Genomic DNA, 21,660 nt, shown 5'->3' with positions numbered 1-21,660 from the left:
TAGTCTTTAGGGGTTTTAATTGGTGTACGGATTCATTTAAAGGAAGTGATAAACACATACAAAAATACCCTTTCAATACATTTTAGAAACAAACATCTAAATGACCTGTTTTGTTAAATGTTTCCAAACAGCAAAACATGAGTTGTCTGAAAGAGATCTCAAAAGGCCTACCTGCTATGAATGATATTTAAAAAAAGATCACATGGTACAAATATGCAAATATAAATAAAGTGATAAGAAAACCCCCAATAATGAATATGCCTTTTGAAAAAACTGTTCTCTGTACATTTAGTTGGGCAAAGTGATGCTGGAAAAAGAGCCTGTGTCCCCACTCCTTACCTGCTCAGATGAAGAGGGTGCTTCTTTAGCATCACTAGTTGTATACGTACAACCTCTGTGGTGAAATCAAACAAAAAACACCCAGCTTCAGCCCATAAAGATGGAGGGTTGGGGCTCAAGGCAGGGGGGGGGAAAAAAAAAAAAAAAAAAAAAAAAAAAAGTTTTTTCCCTACACCCCCCCCCCGACCCCAGGAGATGCCTTTTTAAGAACCTCCACAGGAGGCGCAGAGGGTTAACACCCAAAAATACAGGGAAATCTGTCTCTCTCCAACACATGAACATAACCATCTATGCATGCACACACACAGTCAACCATATATGCATGCATACACACACAAACCAGTACAACTCATCAAAAAGCTTTGAACCATTTTTCACAAAGCACCATAAACTCTTTTCGTGGACATGGAACACAAAAAACAACTAGGACTGAGCTCCATCAGGATCAAGGTTCACAAGGGGACAGACCACAGACAAGGGGTGGTGGTCAAGTACTATTCTGAATTTTTTTTTTTAATGTTGTTTAGCGTTCCTGATGGACCAGATGCTAATTTTAGGTGTCAATCTGCCCATCACAGCCATGTACGCAAACCGATGTTTAAACACTTCATTGTGTCTGTAAACTGTCCAGCCCTTGCGGTTTTGGGTCAACCACACTCATCTGACATCTGGGGAGCCAAAAGCACAACCTTTACTTTCAATTAAAGACAAAAAAATAAAAAATAAAAAAAATAAATTGGTGTAACACTGACACTACACTGAATAGAAGGATTAAGTGCATTTTGCTATGGTTCTGTATTAACTCTTCCAGGAACTAAGCAGTGACTGAGAACAGTTTCATCACTTCCAGAAAAATGTATGGTGTGTCCTGCTGCAAGGATGATTTACTTGCTCTTACCAGCACCTGAGGAGCTCTGATGTCACAGGGTGTGTACGATAACCTACACACTGTAATTTCAATACCAACCTGGAGTTCCTCTTCACATAGTCATGGTGGTCCAAAGAGTCATGGATCCAAGTTACATCCAAACAAACCCTCAATAAATGCTCCCTGCAACTGTATTCAAATCTATACAGTGTTTACAAAACAAGATCCAGGGCTGGGGACTATTTTTTAGACAGGCAGTAGAGGAAAAACAAAGCAATTTTTTAAACTTTTTTTTTCTTTTTAGATAAAACTACAATAGAATGGTCAAAAGACTTAGTGATCTTTCGCTTTTTTTTAAGACAAAAAAGTATGTACATCCACATTTACTGTACAGGTTTCTGTCTGGGGGGGAGGGGGGTTGTCAGCATACACCAGAAGTGTGTGTAGCAACTTTTGATAAACATTATGAGCTGTATTAAAACACGAGGAAAAAGAACAGAACAGCAGCTCATTTCTGCCAGTACTGTGTACATTTTTAAACACTGAGGGAGCAGATGAGTAAAAATCTTTAGTTCTCATGTCCGATATCTCTAAGGAGTTGTGTTAAATGCCCTCTGGTTGCAAGTGAGACAGAGAGTACTGCCAACAGTGACCAAATCACCTAATCACTAGCAAATCTGTAATCTGAAGATTTGAGCCGAGGTGTCCATCCTGCTGCGTCACACTGGGATTGACCGACCTGAACACACTCCCTTGTTGTGCTCTCATTGTGTATGGATTCAATCTACTAGCTGTGTGTTCAAGCTATGTGGATTCTGGCCTTCTCGGTTTCCTTCAGCCTCTTGGCCTGTTCCTCCACAGATGGGGAGTGGGGTCTCTTGGAGGTCGTTCCGTTCAGCGGCTCTGCTCCTCGGCTCACTAATGTAGGAATGGAGCTGCCGACGGGGGGCGCCAAGTTTTTGGATGCCATGTGGTCTGCAGAAAGAAACAAAGCACAGACTGTTTTGGCACCTGATTGTGTTAGTTGGTCTACTGACAAAAAGCCAGTTTAGTTTGGTCACATTTGTCAAAAGTCTTGATCTGTCATTGTGACACTGATCATCGTTGTGTACAGTTACAGGTGTTGTTCTTGTCTACCACCAGGTGGAAAACATGTTGATTACATCTCAATTGCAGACTAGTCAATAAACCCTCTCAACAGGACTTGAATCAACCAGTGACCCTTTTAGCATAGGTGTGCAGAGACGTTTACGTGTGTGCTGGAGAAACAATTCCAGCTCGACTCCCCTCAGTACATACAGCTGTCAGGTCTAAACTGAACCAAGCCAGTGGTTCACTATCCAGTCTTCAACAGTGCAGAACAGCCTGACCATTAGGAAGCTGAGCTGACTCACTTGTTCAACAAAAGCGTTTTCATTGTCTGGGTTAGTTTAATGTTAGAGAACAAGAATACTATATGGTTCCTCCAAGGAACACATCCAGATAAAAATTGACCATTAGACAGTTTGCACACAACTTTAGAACCACAAACTATGTGGATGTTGATATAATGTTACATTAATGTTAACTTACACATTTAGAAGAAATGCTGGCATGCGGTGCCGTTTCTTTTTGTGGTTTGATCCAGCTATGGGAGTGTCTATTCATATTTTTAGTGGGATTCTGGATGTATTTAGTCCATGAATCTGTTAGCTAACATTACTGGCACAGAAATGTATATTTGCTTAATTTTTTTAATCAGTGTTTATTTTGTTCATCTTCGAGAAAAAGGTTACCAACAAATATTGCCAGAATTTTCTTCTTGACAAATTGAACATTGGACAAAACACTGAGGACTTCAACTACCAGACCTGATGGTGAAAAAGTAAACTCACTTGAGCCAATGACAGGAATGGACATGCCCTTTTCTTCACTGGCAGGAGGAGCGTCCATGGTGAGAGTGCCTTCAAACACTGGGGGCTTTGGAGGTGTGATACTGCATTACATTGAAACACACCCAGATATACAAAGTAAACAATCAAATAACAAAAGGTTTAAACCACCCTCATGGTTCTAGAAAACCAGATAAAGCTCACATGTGGCGGTTGAGAGCCAGTTTAATAGAATTTTTCACAACACGACAACTGTTGCTGGCTGGGAGCGGTGAGGAGGCGTCTGGCAGCTCCATGCTGGGAAGTCTCTGCGGGACACAAACCGGCATAATGAAGAACAACCAGCTACTGGTTTCACTACTCCTCTCTACTGTCTCTACTCCTCCATCCGAAAGCAGGGTCTCCCCGGCCACACCTCTTGCAAAAAAAAAAAAAAAAAAACTCCACATGTGCAATTTGACCACTTTAACTAAACTTAAGTCCACTACACAAAATAATTAGTCCAGCTTTATTAAATCAAACCACTCTGATTGAAATTGAAGTCGACAAAGACGATTATACCTGTGTTCTTGAGGTATCGATGGTTGGAATGGGCTTTGCCTTTGATCCAGAAAGGGGGCTCTAATGGTGAAGAGAAACAGCGAAACCGTTCACTCTGTCTTATCTAACCTAGAGAAATGGTGAATAAAAGCAGACAGAGAAAATAACACCTACAGTATTGGGTCCTTCTGCCTGTGCATCAGAGTAGGAGGATGGTGGATACGGCTCTTTAAAAAGAGAGTCATCACTGGACACCACCTGCAGAAAAACATACATCAGGAATCACAATATCTAGTCTGCATGACAGTTACTGTAAATTCCATTAAATATGTCTAAGTTTAAACCTGTGTATTCAAAACACATCCACAACGAAACATCTCCCTACCTCTGCATCTTTGTGTCTCTTGGCTGTGTCCTCTTGCGTAGGTGAGTGCGGTCTCTTGGCAGGAGCTCCATTGACAGAGTCCTCCAGGCCGTTGGGCTCCTCCCTGGGGCTGCTGGTAGCGTTTGGCTTCACGTTGCCGCTCAGTGTTGTGGTCGTGGAGCTGCTGGCCGGTGGGGAAGGAGGCTTTGCTTTAACTGGAGGCTCTTTACAGTGACAAAGAGATAGACATGAAGAAATTGGATCAGGATGTTTAGTCTTTGAGACAATGGCATGCTTTCAACATTTCCAATATCAACATCCTTTTGTTAATTAGCATTGCACACTAGCTTGAAGACCCGTATTTATTATGTATATATACACAGTATATGATGACTAGAGAATGGGGGTGCCAATTATACCATGCAACAATTAATGCAAGTACTAAATATTAAAACATATACCTGAAAAAGGAAGATTACATTTCCCTACTTAATAGAGAATACAGTTATGTAGTGTGTAGTTGTCGGTGAGAACCTCACTTGAGCCAATGACAGGAATAAACATGCCCTGGTCTTTAGCAGCAGCTGCAGCACTGGCCACTGGGGAGCCTTCCAGGGAAAACTGCTTGGGAGGGCTGACACTTAAAAATACGAAGAAACACACATTTATCAAGAATCACAGTACAGATTTGAGCCTGACCACTGTAGAGAACCATAACATACGGAAAACAACAACAACAAAAAGAATATAGAAAGAAGATCTGGGAATACAAAAATTAAAATCAAAGTCACAGGGATCAGGTAGAAACAGCAGAATGACAACACCAGAAGGGAACATGTATTATACCTGTCCTCTGTGTCAGATGAAGGTTTAGCGATTTTGCTGGGAGGGGAACTAAAGGGAGTCCCTAAGTCTGTGTCTCTAGAGCTGTCCAGGTGAATACTGTCCAAAGACAGCCGCTTAGCACTCCCACCATTAGAGCTGCGGTTTAACTCGGCTATACTCTGCAGAAAAGATGATGGGGGAAACAAACGCAGATAGCAAAGAAGAGAAAACAAGTATTAAGACAATTATCACAATATGTGTAAAACCAATATATGATTTATGCCAACATGCACAAGATATGTCACCCTCTTCTTCTTCTGCACCAGCTCAGGAGGAAGATATTGGTGGAGCTGTTTCTTCTTCACATGTGTTGCTTCAATCTTCATCCCTTCCTTCAGCATACTGATGTTGTTGGCTTGTCTGTACACTGCAGAGAACACTTAATCAAGGCTCCCTGACTTCTTAAACCATTGTTTGCACTTGTTAGACTTTCTCTACATCACAACCCAAATGTATACTGGCCATTTCTTCTGCTTGAACTCCTTGGAACTTGAAGTGTATCAACGCCCTCACATTTCACTCCCCCAAACGATCTAACAAATGCATCAGTGAGGGATGTTCATGGCCCTTTGAGACATGAGCTAGCGGCACTATATAAGAGGCTCTGCAGTGCGTGCGCCTGTGAGGAGGAGTCAGTGTGTAGCTGCTGCTCACGGTTAAATGTACTGTTCATCAGCCCAAAACATCTTGTGAAGCTCTGAATACAACAGACTTATCAGCATACCAGTGTGTTGAGTTTACTGCCCTTGCTGAATAATAAGTCTCACTGATATACAATGTACTTCATTGCCTCTTAACAAGCTTGCTAATGCTAACATACTTTGCATACAGCTAGTGTGAGGGTGGGGTTTAAGAAAGCAGACCTTGGACTCTTGTGTGTGTCATCACGATCAGTGACTTTCAAACCTAAAATTACAGAAACTAGCTACAATTGAGCTGAAATAACAGTTTAAAAATTTTGCTGGAAAAATGCCTTGTATAGATATCAGATGCCAACTAAAGTATACGATTATGTGCAGAGCTCCAAAACAAAAAAGGCTGGAATTAACCTTTAAACACTTGATCTTGTTGAATGTCTATCTTCAAATACTACCTGCAGTCTTGCTGTAATAGACAAATTGTAAAATGAAAAACATATGACTAACCGACTTAAATACAACTATCATTTTTCTAGTACTACTGTACAGTAGCAATGTCCCCAGCCAGAAGTAAATAAGGAGCGCAGCCTGTTAGCTAATGAAAGCGCGTATGGTTTATTATTTAATTGAACTGAGGGTTTAATTTACTTTTTACATGTATTTCAAATGTGAAACCCTGAGCCTGGGCCCAGTGTGACACACCATTAAATCTTCTAGATCCTCCCCTGAGCATAGCGTGACTTGAAGGGTTGATAACACCTGAACATGACTGGATACCTACTGTAGGTTACTGTTATAATCTAAAAATAAACAAACTACAGGCACAAACAAAACAAATTGTAGATATTGGTCTAAAATGCTAAAAAGCTAACAAGCTGTAGGCTACATGTCAAAGGGACAATGGCTGTGGACACACCGTGACCAGTTTCAAAAAGACAGGACCACCAAAACTATCCATTTCTAAATGTGAATCCTTACACTAACTTGAAAGGTACAAATGGGGGAATACATTCTCTACTCACCCTGTCCTCAGTCGGAAAACATAGTCTGGTAAATGTAGCCTTATCCAAGTCCAAGCACAACTTTCAAAACCATAAAGAATATCCAGTACACCTCTTTTAAACTTGTCAACACTCATTCCTCTTTTGGTCTCTAAACATCATATGGGGCATAACTGGCCTACTGTTATTAAACAACTTCCAAATTAGTCCCAAAGATCACAACGATATGAAAACAAAACAAGCAGCCTCTTTATTGCAGTGCTTTTTCAAAGAAGTGTGCCACAGTCATGTGCATTGCTGAGCTAATACTTCATTGAGCCAAAGTGTAAACAAAAGCTTTTATTAATAAAATTGGTCTACTTTAACACAAAATACATTAAAAAGTCATGAGAATATTTTCTATACATCATATCCATTTCCAAATCAAAAACACCCCCGTGTTGGAAATCCAAGCACAGTGCCAATGTAAGCTGTGTGAATATGGCCTGCACTTCTGCAGACTTCATTGTGTGTTTGACTAAGTTGTCCCACAACCACTCAGAGAAAACCAAGTGTTATGACAAGGCCTACCAGTATCAGTGAAGGACTGGATGTCGTACGTCAAGTCAATATTCACACTTTCTGCATTCTCCACTTTTTTGAAGATGATCCCAATGAACCACATGGACACAAAGTCATTTCTGTTGCAGAAACACACAAGACTGTAATTGAAAATAACCAATAAATTGAATAATTTACTATGCTTTTAATGTTCAAGGTAGTTATACACACACGCACTCTAAAACCTGCCGATACATTCACACTCAGCTGTCTGTATGAAGGGGTAACACTGGACTCACTCGTTGCGATTCTCTTTGGACCCAGGGAAGGACTGAGGGTTGACGTGAGCCAAGGTGATGTACTCATTTCTCTCCAGGTTTCCCACGAGAACACGGATCTTTGACTCTACCAGGCCAATCCTGAGGGAGAACACCAGGGGGTATTTACAGAGGTAGTGGTGATTCAAGTTCTTTTCATAGTACTGCAGTGTTCCTTTTGGCACCTGAATTTCATTTTGTTTTCATCTTAGTCTTTTGTTGAATATGCATATTACTGTTGGCAAAAGACAAATATCTAGTTTCTTATGTTTTTATCTTCTAGGCATTATGAGGCTACATCTGTGGATGTCTTGTCACCATCTCTGCAGTGGAATACGATCCTGATCACTGGTTTTAGCTTAAGAGAAGAAGCTACATTGTCAGATACAATTAATACAGCTGTAGTTCCGTAGCAAACATCTAGAGGAATATTTGCATGGTTGACTGCCCACATTACTCCTGGAACTTATTCATTCCTTTTGATAGCAACCTTAAGATATCCAACTGAAAGTGGTTTTAAATGATACATCTACATCCACACCACTTCAAGTTAAATGACCTTACATTTTCAATAATGTACCTGCATTTTCCTAGTTTGTATCAGCTGCTGTCTTCTTGTCAAATTTTCAGTGGGTGCACTGAATTCAAAAAGCCATTTCTTTCAATAAGGTACAACTTCAGCGGACAGAAAGAGCATTGCTGAATGTAAGTTGCTTCTCTTATTAACAGTAGGGCAACAGATCACGTGGCTGAATTAACTTCTGAATAAGATTTTGATTTTACTTATCAGGAGCTACAGTTAGTTTGGACTGTATGTTATTGAAGTTATAAATGAATATGTCATCTTGGGACAATTAATGCACAACTAACTGACATGCTACAGCGAGTCTATTTCATGCTTAAGCTTCAACAGAGTGGATGGACATTTACTAGTGCTTTTTGTTTATACATTTTCAGGGAGTATTCCAACTTTTGCTTCATTTCACCCTGTCTGAAATTCACAACAACAAACTTAAGATTGTTCATATGTCTTATGTAAGATTGCAGGGTACTGTTGTTGCAGATTGCTCATGCCCAGAGATGTCTCACCCTCAAGTATAGCACTGCTAAACAAATTTTTGGGAATGATTGTTGTATTCAGCAAAACTCAAAAAGTAACAAATGGATCTTGATTAAATGTTTGAGAGGCAGGGTATGGCCTTTAGAACAACTGATTAAATGTTGGTACTGATTTGTATCATAATGTGTATACAGTTATATCTTAACTATTATTCACGATTGTGAATGCTGTAAAAGTTGTTGACTGCATGTGAGCCCCCTTGTGGCCAAAGTACAAAGCTGTCCTGCTGAGTACTCCAAGCACATACACAGCTGGAGCTCCTCCATGCAGCGACAGCCAAGATGACAGCCTGATGGCAGAGGTTTTGAGCCAGGCTCAAAGCTGTTGACATTCTTATTGTACATTGTAGGACTGGAATTATCCCATTTTGACATTTTTTTTCTGGTGACATAGTAGCCACTTAGACTGAGAATATGTGGTCAGTCTATCCAAGTAATGTCAATTTAGAATTTGTTCTGATGTTTTCAGAGCTGTGAGGATTCTCCTCTCACACACATACAGTATCTGAGCAGAGAATGAAGTGCCTCCACAGTGCAACAATCAGTGCTGGTTGCTCAACTGAAATGCACCATTGCAATTTCAACACAATGAGGATAGTTTCCACTTACTAATAGAAACCTGGTTGTCTGGGACTTACCATTCTAAGTGATTTTCTTCTGTGGATGCACTGGCAGTCAGAACAATGTAATGCCTGCAGCACAAAACAGAAAATCAACCAAAAGAGTGACTAAGCCTCTAAACAATAACTGAATGAAAAACATCTCATTTGTTGAAAAACTACTGGAAATGTACACTGATCTTGTGACAATCACCTGTGCATCTTTTTGACCTGTATCATGTGTCAAATCTGCCCCAACTCCAACAAGTGAAAACAATTAGTTGGGAAAAGAAATAGTCACAAATACACGTGTGGCCTGGCAAAACTGTTAATGTAAACCAGGCTATTTAATAGATGACAATTTTTTAAACCTGTTAATAAGTTAGAAACATGCTGCTCTAGAGGAATTATTCATTTTGTTTTGGTCTAAGGTGATCATTCTCTGCTTTGTCTGACTAAATCAATACCCACTTGTACTTTTGGAAGAAGTTGGGTGGCTCAAAGAGTTTTGACCATTCTGCTTTTCCCTGAAGAATCTCATCTGTGATGCTCAGCCCTGTTTATGACAAACACATTCAGAAATATGGGTTTGAGAAGTCGCTCAAAGTGACACTTTGGAAAACAAAAGATATACTACTCAGAGGAAGAGGAATGTGTTGTTACCACTGGTTTCCTCAAAACTAAACATTTTTAAGAACTTCTCAAGGTTACCAGAAAGCAGAAATATGCTGTTTACATAGTCTTATATTCCTATACACGCACACGTTTCACTTGTGAACTCTGCATTACCATATTTGAACTCCTCGCTCATGATGGTGCGCGTAGATGTGGATACGTTGTATGTGGAGTTCTGCTGGGGATAGGCAGGTGTGATGATGGGCATCAGGTGGTATCTGTCAGATGGGTTCACCTAAAAAATACAAAAAAAACCACAGGGGTTCACTGCAAGAATAAGAGACTTCACTAACCCACATGAGCACACTGTTAAACTGAATGAGTAGGCCAATTTCACACCCACACACCCACACACTAAAAGCTACCACACACAGTACATCCCAATTCACTGTCTGCATGTTTCCCTCATTCGCATTTTTTTCATCAGGTGATGCAAAGGAGCAGCAATCAAGGAATGTTTTTAAATGAGATGTGTTTCCCTCTTTAACATCATGTGAAGCGATCTGTCAGTTACTCATGAAGACTACATAACTGATCTATTGCAGTTGGTATTTGCACAGATAATGTGACGCACTGCCTTGGTTCACAATCACCAGTACTTGTCTTATTAGTTTGTCATTTTATTTTCTTCAACAAGACAAAAGAATATAAAATATTACATGTGCACACTAAGCCTTAAAATCAGCTGCTTAACAAGCACATGCAAAAACAAAAACCTATTTTAATAGGTCAGTCAAACCACAATTAAATATGATAAAACAATATGAAATATATGAAAAACAATGTTTTAGACTGGATACTGGTTTACCACCATATTAACTTTTGTAATTCATTCTGTTTAAACATTTTTAATGCTCTCATTTATGATAAGAATGTTTCCAAGTAAAAAATAATAATAATAAAATGGCCCAAACATTTGGAAAATTACATCTTAAATTGTATCTGAAGCTACATCTGCTTCCGTGATTGGTTGCCTTACTGTGAATTAATGGAAACACCAACAGACAATTAAAATGTGTTTATTACTGAAGGGACACAAACATCACACAGCATTTTCAATGGTTAGAATGTTTTCAATTAAGGCAACAACCAATGAGTTTGAGAAAGATTTATATGAAAAAAAAAACCAACAACAACACAGAAACCAAGCCAAAGGCAAAATAAATATCCACAGCCTGACCTAGAAAAGAAATACTCAAACTATAAAGACTTGAAGGGGTTTGCGGCAAAATGAAGACAAGAGTGTGTACAGGTGGCTTTGACAAATGGTTACTGCAGTGCACACATTGCCATCCACACAGGATTTTGACTACAGCTTTGTACTGATGTCATTTAAACACCAGTGTCAGATCTGTAGTACTAATCAACTTCTAAAGTGTTTTCTTTGAAAGAGTGGGTCCGTCGATTACAAGACATCCACACAGGAAGCCTTCCCTGCTCTGGGAAGCCATCTCTAAACAGAATTAAGAGCACTGGAACTCATGATAGGGGACCTGATCAATGCTGTGGTCACATAAGGACAGAGGAGACCTAAAATAACGGACAATAAATGTAGCAATCCTCTATCTGCTCAGCTAACTTAAAAAAAACAAAACAAAAAACAAACACTAAACTTCAAGCAGCAAATCAACTCTGCTCAGTGTTTCCTGTTGCTGCACAGCAACACGCACAATAAATGGGGGCAAAATAACACTATGAACACCTGGAACTAAAAACACTGTTGTAATACTCACTCTGGGATCCCACACAGGTAAATTCAGATTACTGTCCTCAGGCTGTTTCAATAGCACAGGGTTTGGCCACTCCCTGTATATCAGAAATGACACGGAGTAAATCAGTGTGAACTTCAATGGCACAAAGCTGTGAAATACTGCCATCGAGTGGAAGAAGACAAAAATGAAATTCAATATGCAAAGAACCAGATTCTCACCATTTAGAGAAAACCAAAAAGAACTTGTGGACAAGCGTGGCAGCCACAGCATTAGGGTAGAGCTGGCAGGTCCTGGCCACCAGCATGGCCCACGATACTCCACCCAGAAAGCCCAACATGTTGGAGTATATCCCTCGACCTGCAGGCAGAGGGCACATTACAAGTCAGTGACACAGTGCTTCTTGTGGGTATTTGGAATTGAAACTACTTTTACTAATCAACTTTTATTGTTGTACATACCTTTTTGATTATATTTACAATGTTTTCATTTGTATATTTTCATTTATATTACACAGTAATTTTGTATTCAAACCAAGGCTTGAATATTGGAAAATAAGGCCAATCTGGGTACCATCCAGATTTAATGTTCTTTTTACCTTCCTCTCTCCTCACCTAAACATTCTTCTCTCTTTACTTCCCCTTAGCTATCTCCCATCTGTAATCCATGTTCTAATAATTATATGGATTAATATAGGCCAGTTAGTTATCAGTAACACCTATAATCTAAGTTTTTCTCATACTTGCTACAAATTTAGTCCTCCACAACTGCTGCCCTCGTGTGCTTCACTGAAGAGACGTGAGTGATGCGTCACATCTGTCTGTAGCTTCTGACAGTGGACAGACAAACTGTGTCCACTGGGCTTACCAACAGCGGAAATGAACTGAACAAAAATAGTTTTCATGTAGGGTTACTTGGAAGAAATCAGCACATTTTTATGTATGGATTCCTTCATTGCTTTTAGTGATTTTTTTCCAACTCACTACAGAGGATGGCGCAAAGTGAAACCTAAAGCTCAAGAGCTGATATTAAAGATAATTTATAGTAGTTTAATTCATAGTAGTTCTATCTGCTGCATGACAAATGAGTTTAAAACATGCTCATGGTGAACTGGTCTTAACTGCACCTGTGAATATGACTTGCCTCGTTGTTTTATAGGGTTCCCAGGCAAGTCACTCAGACTTGGGTTAGTTGATTGATTGCTTTTTTCCCCTTCTTTTAACTGTGGCACGCCACAGAAATGTTACCAGCAGAAATACTGGTGACATAAAAATAACATCACCTTGGCTCACGTCAATTTGAGCATAGAGTCAATTGGTTGAATATACAATACAATCAAGTGGACGACATCTGTAGGATGTAAATACATTTCTAATTCTACAAACTGCTTTTTAAAGCACATATGTTTGACATATTATAATGGTATAATAGTGGTGTAAAGATACAAGTATTTGTGCAAAACCGTTTCATTACAGGACCTGGCACAGATGTGTACTGAATGCAATCTTTAATGATAGGTAACAGCAGGTTTTTTTGCATGGATGGAACATTTATTTCAAACCTGCGTTCCCCCCATGAACATATTATGTGGTGGACAGGAGCGTGCTTAGCTTTGCCCAGCCTCTGGCAAGCAAACATCATGGTCAACTCAAACAAGAAGCCAGAGCTACAACACCCTCCCTTATCATTATGGTATCCCAGTGAAATGCAACAATGGACAAAGACAAGTGCATAAGATGTCTTATTTGTTTATTGCGCTCCAGTCCACCACTTAATGTTTGTTCAGTAGTAATCGGGTTTTTGGGAACAGGTCAGACTTTCTAACATCTGAAATGGAACCACATGAACTTGAATAACCCTGCTGCAAGGAAAAATGAATGTAGTACAAACTGCTTACAACATTTACATAGCCTTTCCTTTGTTATTGGAACACTTAGTAGTTTGCAGCAGCATTCTGTTTTTATTCTATTTTATTTTGTGTATATTTTATGTTTTGTTGAAAAAAAAAATCTCTTATTGTACCAAAAATGACCCAAATGGTGACATCAAAACAGATGATTTGTGTACATTACACCCCTGATATACACTATTATTGTAGGTCTATACTGATAATGGGCCAACGTGATTATATTCACATAATAAAATTAAATTCTGAATCCACTTACGTTTTGCCCACAGTTTGATGGCTCTCAATGTAAGCCTGAAGTTTTCTTTGTTTGGCACCAGATACAAAATTTCATCAGTCACTCGACAGCCTTTAACAAGACAAAACATAAATCTCAACCACAGTCAGATAAGCATCACATTCTAACAGTTCATGTGTTAATTCACAAAAGACAAGGTTTACATTTCAGATGGCAACAAACCACTGCATAGATTCCTATAAAGTGGTTTTACAAAATATTCAGATCCATGTGTGCACACTGAGTTATAATTTTAAATGGATAAAGTTACCATTTTGTGGAAATTTGATCCACATAAAATTAAATCTACAACACTGTGCAAAAAGTAAAGGGGGTTAATTTATTATGAAGCCACTGTACCTGTCAATTCTGATGTAATACAAGCTTAATCTTATACTTGTTAAATGGCATTTTATCAAACAGCACCAACAATCGTATCACAGCCTCAAGTCAGTAACGATTTCTCTATTGTATGGATACAAATATGGCATGCAGTTTACCATTAAGGCTGCGGATACACCGAATGTCCAAGTTTCTCAGGATGGAGTCTCCCCTTAGGTCCAGGTTGTCTGGAATGGACTGTAAGGCCAGTCTGGCAAAAAGCAGGTCAATCTGCTCAGACAGAGGAAAAAAATAGGCAAGACAGTAGAGATTAAAGTGTATCCATCGAGCCTGTTTAGAGTTGCATGTGATACACATGTTGAAACATGGTTGTTCACAGAATTAAATACATGAAGGGACTGAGGTTAAAATACTACAAAAAAAAAGGTATGAGCCTTTGTAATATGAGCAGCAGAGCATCTCTAACTTTATATCTATACTGGATGCATGTTCACTCGTGTACTGGAAGTGCTTTGTTTACAAAGAGCGCACTGAGAAGTCAACAGCAGCACCTTGGGAAAAGCCTGAAAATATACTTTTCTCTCTTGTGCAGCATTGGATCATGAAAGCCCCTGGGAAAAATAAATTATACACACACTTTATAAAAAAAAAACTGCATGTTCAGTAGGACGGTGTTAACTTCATAAACAAAAACTATGAGGAAAAAAATTCACTGGCAGCCTTTTTTACAGGACGAAAATAAAAGTCTATATAATGTTTCACATTTTTCATTACTGAATAAAAAGTAAAGAATAACGTGAAAGACGGACAAATAGTCATGAAGTAACTTAACGACCTGCTGCATCTGTAGAATCCCAAACTGTAGGCGCTTATAAATAAAACGGTTTCCTCCACCAAACAAAATATCTCTTGTTCAGGAGTTGAATTAGCCGCTTGATGCGTTTCACTATCGTCTTACCATCAGTAACCTTCTGTCTCTGGCGTTAGTGCTTCATGGAAAAAACAAGTTTAAGAATCATATTCATCTACAGAATTACATACAAAAAATGCTGGGACACACTAGGAAAATACAGCAGCACGCATTATGAAACGGTAAGATAATTTAATACAAATCACTGTGGATGCACATGTAACAATGTTCCTTTCAGTTGGACATCTTTTATGTTGCAATCGGTAAGTTCCAGGATTAATATGGGCAGTTGACCATAAATCATCACTAAATGTTCGCTGCAGAGATCTCACTGTTTTAATCTTATCCAAGGATTTAGCGTCACCTCTGAACTGAGTGAAGAGGATTTTATTACAAATGTGAGACCAACTTCTGCAAAGTAGAGGGACACTGTGTGAATATAGAAGTTTTCCACAAACCTCATTATACACGTGTAACAATGGTAATTGTACACAACTAGGATGAAGTCTTAGTCTACAGTAAATATTAAAAATGCAGCTTAAAATGATGAAAACTAGACTAAAATGTATTTAGTCTTTGACAATCTAACAAATCAAAAGACTAAAACTAATATGCATTTTCATCAAAAAGCAGACTTTGAATTCCTTTCTTCAGATTTCACCCAGGCACAGTTCAAGTCTTTAAATGCCAACTAAACTGTGCACAGGTTTCACATGTATGCAGATACAGGAACAGGAGTCATGGCAATACTCATCTCTGTCCCATTATTTCATACTAGCTTTACTGTTCTCTACTGCAACTTTTAGTGGACCTGAACTACAAGCTGGACCACCATCCTGTACCATGAAATTTGAGAAAATCTGTAGTTTTTGTTTTAGAGTGACCCAAAGTGAAGATCCAGGATCCTTGCGCAACTATTGTATTGTGGTGGACAATTACAGCTAAAGTGAACTTTAAAATGTTGTCAAGTCAAAATGTTGATTACACAATTATTTAGTAGACTGTGTTCTGTTAACCAACATCTTCGTGGTCCACTTGCCAACATCCCAGCTGGGACAAGGTCAGACCTCAGCAACAAAGAGCATCTAATGTAGACAACAAAGATCACTTGCTTCTCCATGTAACTTACCTCTATTCCATCAAATTTGAATTTTATCACAGGTACAAAAGCATCCTCGACAGCCTTGTGGAAAAGAAAAAAAATAAACACGAGAGACAATATGAGACACAAATCTTGGATATGACAATGTTACATGGCAATGTTACTGACTCCACTGAATGAAAACACCAAATGAAGAAGAGGTGAGATTCAAAGTGAAGAACACAGTTTGCAAAGACAAGTAAAATAAAAACTTCAATATACTAATTCTTCGAAATGTCACCTAGAGCACACAGAAATATTTGTAGACCCTTAAAGAACAGCCAAAGCCCAATTTCAGTAAAATTTGACTTCAAATTCAGAAAATTACATCTTTTAGTGTCACAAAAAACTTAAGCATGTACACAGTTTTGTGTTTATTGGTGTTAATGAACTTTAATCACATCTATTGCTAAAGCATGTTGCGCACACACAATGGAATTCGTCTCCCATACAGTTCCGAGGCAGCCATCTGCGGTGCCAACTCACACAAACACCGATGGCAGTGTTGTCCCTGCAAGGCGCTGACCTGCCCATCAGGAGCAACTTGAGGTTCAGTGTCTTGCTCAAGGACACTTGTGAACTAGGGAGAGCGGGAATCAAACTGCCAACCTTCCGGTTAGGGAATGACCGCTCTATATCCTGAGCCACAACCGCCCACACACACCCCTTGGGAATTCAAGGTTTTACCAACAGACCTAGAAAGACTATAGGCTGTGTTTCTGGGTGCTGCTCATCTCCCTACTACATTATTACTCTGGAGAAGAGACTTATTAAATTTGTATGAACTTAGACTGACAAAGATATAATCTAGCAATATATACCAAGTCTGGATCTGCAATCCCAGTACAGTGAATTCGGCTTTCCCAGAAAGGGGAGGTCTCCCCCAGGAGCAGCGATGTTAAGTGTTCAGTTGCCTGCTGATGAGTTATTTTATTGCCCTGTGCTTTAACAACCAATGCTTATACAGCAGAGACTTACCCTCAGGTCTTTGATCTCTTCATGCTGTTTCAATTTCTCAAAGAATGACTGGAAAAAGTCACTTCTCTCTACATGCCGTGGGGCCACACATAAAGCATCAATATCAGCTCCTGTAATAAACAGTCACTTTGATCAGTTCAATCTGTGCTGCTCAGTAGGTTTATGACTTCAGTAACATTATGATAAGTGCTGTGAATAGAGTCGCTGCATTTAAGGTTAAAAAGTGATAAAACAACGTGGGTGAACAACTTTGAACGAGAAGTTAAATGGAGGAGCAGATTTTCTGTCTCTTTTTCTACGACTATCCAACTGACTGATTCTGCTTTGGACAGTTTCAGTCTATACAAAGTAAACGCAATGTGGAGATATTTTTCACAAACAAACAAAAAAAATCAAGAAGCCTGGTTTTGCTAGACACTAACGAATCCTTTAAAAACTGTGAACAAACAACAAAACCAATGTAAAATTTGATACAAAGACTTAAGACTCTGGTGCTGTATCTACTGAATAGTAAATGTGTAATACTGCAATACCATAAGACTGATATTTTCAGAAATGGTTATCATACTGTGAAAATGTAATACCCTTGCAACTCTATACAGGGGAGTCTGTTTTGCAACAAGTGTTTTTGGATTGGATATTGAAACTTTCTACCATATAGCTGTGCTACTACCCCTGTACAGTTTTGTTTTTTTTGTTGTTGTTGTTGTTTTGCTTGTCGCTGTTTACACATACCTTTTGTGTGCACTCCAAGACGATATGAACCAAATGTAAATATCTTGCCCCCAACACAGCTAGCAGCTGAAGGTGGAAGGTTCTGTAGAGAAGTGAAGCATATACAGTGAAGACAGTGTAGCTTTCCTCTTTTTATTGTTCAATTGAAAGCCTGCAATCTTTTTAGTGTCTGATTTGATACTCTGTTACTCCAAAATGCATCACATCACTGTTTAACTTGGAACTCATATGTTGTCACAACAGCACGTACCTTTAATTCACTGATCTCTGCAATCCATTCTTTAACCAAATTATTCAGCTTCCCAAGAACTGCAAGTCTGAAAGGTGAAATCAATTTTATCAGGTGCTCCTTTCAAATCATCATACAGTGAGACTGACAATGTTGATAAATACAACTATACATGTGTTCATTCAAGAAGCAAAGCATAAACATTGTGACCCAAACAAAATAAAGACATCTGACAGCAGTGCAACACAACAGCCTCACACTAAAATGTAAGATTACTTAAAATAAATGTTGCTTAGAGAAAATTAGAAATTCCTGTTTTTGTTGAGACTTCTGAAGAAGTGCCACTGCATTATATTACAGATGTTCATGTTGCTGGTTGCACCATTTTAAAGTGCAGTTGTGATTTCTGCAATGAAAGGCATGCAATAAAGATATCCACTAGTACTGGATGGCAAAACACAAGACTACATTCTCTGTTCCTCACCTGTGGTTCAGCTCCTCTTCGTCTTCAAATACCCCAAAAGGTTTCATAGCATCGCAGAGTTTCTTGGTGTACTGGTGGTCTATTTCTCGTGGGGGTGCAAGGCTAATGGCAGAGGTGATTCCATAGTGTTTTTGAGGCTGCTGCCCACCAGGCGTGGTGCTATGAGGGAACACGACATGGGAGAAAGGACGTGAAATAACAGCTAACGTTACCACACAACACAATTAACGCTACCGTGCTCACCATTTGCTAAATGACACAGTTTCGGTTCGTTACCAATTATGGCCTGTGGCATTTACCAGCTCCATCCAAATGTGAAGATAGTATCTTGTTTAGTGTGGTGTTTCTGTTCCGCTATTGCCGTGAACCCATGTGTAAACACTTATGTTAGCGTTAGCTAACTAGCGCTATATGCTATAAGAGGAATGCACTTTATTTCTATTTACTACTTTAACAATGCGCGCGTTAATTACTTCATAGCTGTGTGCAATTCCAAAAATGAAACTCCCGTTTACCAAAACTACAAACACGAATCTGAAATGCTGACAGATACAAAACGTTATTCAACCTTTGCTAGCGACAAACGTTAGCCGAAAGGCTGCAAACGGCTTGGAAGCGGTGACAATTTGGCTAATTTAGCAACTTGGCAAACGTTAACGGTCTGCAACGGAAGACTTGGTTTAACTAATGATTCTCTTTGCGGTAATACCCATTTTAGAGTTGACATTTTCACAAAGAAAAACAAGTAAGCCAGTTCATTTTGTTAGACGCATTTACACTGTAGGTTACCAACAACAAACAAGAGAACTAGCGAGCCTCGAGCTATGCTAGCCATCAGAGAGTAGCTGCAGGCCTTGTTGTGACAGTTAGCTAACGTTAGCTTTTAGCCTATTATTTAAGAACCTCTTAAACACGAACAAAATGTTCATAATTGAAAAATGAACTATGTGCACGACTTACCTTGACATTTCTTTCATGACACTAAAAGCGTGCCGCGTTTTTCCAATATAAACTCGTTAAAAAAAAACTTAAGAAACTCAGCAAATGGAAATGACAACAGCTTCGACCTGATTATCGTTACAACAATGGTTACTTTCCAGTGAACAGTTCAAACCTTCCCACTGCACCGGAATCAGTTCTTATAGGATAATGTATCCGCTCCCAAGCCTGAAATAATATTCATATCTAATTCGTTGACATAGCACACCAGATTTTGAATGCTAGCAGCTAAACACGCATTTAACTGCTGTAATTACTTCTTTTTATTCAAAACGACAAATGCAACTTATCTGAACAACGTCTGCGTGCAGCACGCTAAGCAACCACTGTCAGGCGGCACCTCCTCCTCGCTGAGGCCACAGGTCACATGACCGCTGAGGCCTAGTGCTGTTCAAGGCCTCATATACTGTATCATGGTGCTGCTGAACTAGCTGCAGTCGCTCACTTGACTTTGCCACTCTAATGTAATGTGACATACTCTTCTTCTTGGTTTTTAACGGCGGTTCTTAACCAGTATAAAATACGAGATATATCAAGGCATTCTTAATTGGGAAGTGGGAATAGGAGGTAACATAAGAGCTAAAGTATAACACTTTGGATGTGTAAGCTGATATTGTTATTCTGTAGTGACTCAAATGTACGTATGTTTACAACTGCTGTAAAGGCGAAGCTCTCCCCACCGTTGCTTAAACTGTTTTGAGAAGCATAGTGAATGTAAATTTCTGTATGCAAGATAAAACTGAGTACTGAAAAAGTAAACAACACGTGAAGTTATACTGTGTATAATTTGTCATTTTGTAATTTATTGTGTCAAAATGTGTGTTAATAAATATGAAAGACACATTACAAAATTATATTGCTGAAAATTACAAGGAGTAACTAATATGACTAGGATGTGTATTTTGTTTATTGTACTTTATGTATGCAAGGGCAGTGTCTCAGGCCAAATATGACTTTTGGTTTTAATTGGTCAGTGTATCTACTCAAAAATTGATTAGAAAATCTTGTTTTAAAACTTGATTTCACACTGAACCTTTTTGGTGTTTATCTTATTGACCACTGTTGAAGATCCAATATACTGATGTTCTTGTCTCACAGGGATTAGTCTGTGCACAGTTCAGGATCTACTTCCTCACAAATTATGCATTGGCTTTCTTATGCACTGTCTGCATGTTAGCAGCTTGACTTCCTGAGTTTTGCAATGGACACAGAATAACACCATGTTACAAGTTTAGACAGTGCAAGCAACCTTTGATCAGTTCGCAGAGCTCCTCCCCACTTGGCCTACAAACACTTCTGCATTTTGGACTTTCAGTGTCTGTCACATTATTTAACCTAGTCAGACACACTGGTCAGAGTGGTGTAATACTGCACAATAAAACCCAATCGATTCATAACAAAATGGGTGATCGTTCTCTTCTTGTGAATGTGGAAGACTGGGTTGCAGAGAATCAGAATGCTTTTCTGCCACCAGTGTGCAACAAGTTGATGTGAGTAATATGTTTTGCTTTGATATTAGCCATATTGGTATATGTGTGTAATTATAGTGAGCTCTTTTTTTTGCAACAACTGATGGTTTTCATGCTGTGATGAACAACACATTGTTTATTTGACTATTTTAAAACAAAAGATTGAAACTCTGAATGAGACTCAGATGAGAAACTAATTTCCATTGTCTGTCTGAGGACATGATTTTCTTCCTCAGGCACTTTTCCCAGTTGAATATCATGTTTGTTGGAGGTCCAAATATCAGGAAGGATTATCATATAGAGGAAGGGGAGGAGGTAAGAGACAAGTGCTGATTTATTCTGCTTAAACTCAGTTAAACCTGCAGAAACTTGAGGCCACCTACAAATCACTTGAGCATAACTATCTCTATAGGGCACTAAATTCTGCCCTCCAAATCACTGTTGGGCGGGGGGGGATACAGTGTTGCCTCAGTTCTGTACTGGAAACAAATTCCTCGTGTGTAACATACCTGGCCAATAAAGGTGATTATCTTATTGTTGGTTTACTTGCCCCTTGCATGGGGATATGTACATGCACACTGAGAGCCGATGTACCAGAGTCAAATTCCTCGTGTGTCCGTGTGTCTGACACACCTGGCTAATAAATCTGATTCTGATTCTGATACTATTGTGCATGTACCAAACCATAAACCTTGTATTGTGTATCAAATACAATTTTGAAGTAC

The 21,660-nt window shown here is 39.1% G+C and overlaps 2 protein-coding genes across 7 annotated transcripts in view; one reads left to right on the top strand and one right to left on the bottom strand.

Annotated features, from left to right (window-relative positions):
- papolg (poly(A) polymerase gamma) lies at positions 1-19,715 on the bottom strand. 2 transcript variants are annotated; one of them, XM_020623280.1, is made up of 24 exons: positions 19,428-19,715; positions 18,468-18,626; positions 18,005-18,071; positions 17,755-17,836; positions 17,020-17,129; positions 16,030-16,083; positions 14,149-14,260; positions 13,631-13,720; positions 11,687-11,825; positions 11,490-11,562; positions 9,871-9,991; positions 9,553-9,637; positions 9,121-9,174; positions 7,346-7,465; positions 7,077-7,186; positions 5,113-5,234; positions 4,829-4,986; positions 4,522-4,622; positions 4,004-4,206; positions 3,793-3,876; positions 3,640-3,699; positions 3,283-3,386; positions 3,082-3,182; positions 1-2,182 (listed from the first exon to the last, which is right to left on the bottom strand). In XM_020623280.1, exons 1-24 carry the CDS (start codon positions 19,442-19,444, stop codon positions 2,007-2,009), a joined length of 2,502 nt encoding a protein of 833 aa, XP_020478936.1. In that variant the 5' UTR covers positions 19,445-19,715; the 3' UTR covers positions 1-2,006. The 2 variants fall into 2 exon arrangements, with proteins under 2 accessions (XP_020478936.1, XP_020478937.1); XM_020623281.1 differs by lacking the exon at positions 19,428-19,715 and adding an exon at positions 18,711-18,799.
- haao (3-hydroxyanthranilate 3,4-dioxygenase) overlaps positions 19,151-21,660 on the top strand; it is a 6,326-nt gene continuing 3,816 nt past the window's right edge. The window contains exons 1-3 of one of the 5 annotated variants that reach the window (XM_020623282.1): positions 19,151-19,212; positions 20,902-20,956; positions 21,172-21,250. In XM_020623282.1, the coding sequence (XP_020478938.1) occupies positions 19,155-19,212; positions 20,902-20,956; positions 21,172-21,250 (192 nt within the window). In that variant the 5' untranslated portion in view covers positions 19,151-19,154. Of the gene's footprint in view, positions 19,213-19,850; positions 19,931-19,950; positions 20,034-20,564; positions 20,957-21,171; positions 21,251-21,660 lie in introns of those variants that run through there. The other 4 variants (XM_020623285.1, XM_020623283.1, XM_020623286.1 and 1 more) reach the window with 4 other exon arrangements.

This window comes from Monopterus albus, unplaced genomic scaffold (genome assembly GCF_001952655.1).
Source record: "Monopterus albus unplaced genomic scaffold, M_albus_1.0 scaffold296.1, whole genome shotgun sequence".
NCBI lineage: Eukaryota > Metazoa > Chordata > Actinopteri > Synbranchiformes > Synbranchidae > Monopterus > Monopterus albus.
This window is presented reverse-complemented; position numbering and strand designations above follow the sequence as displayed.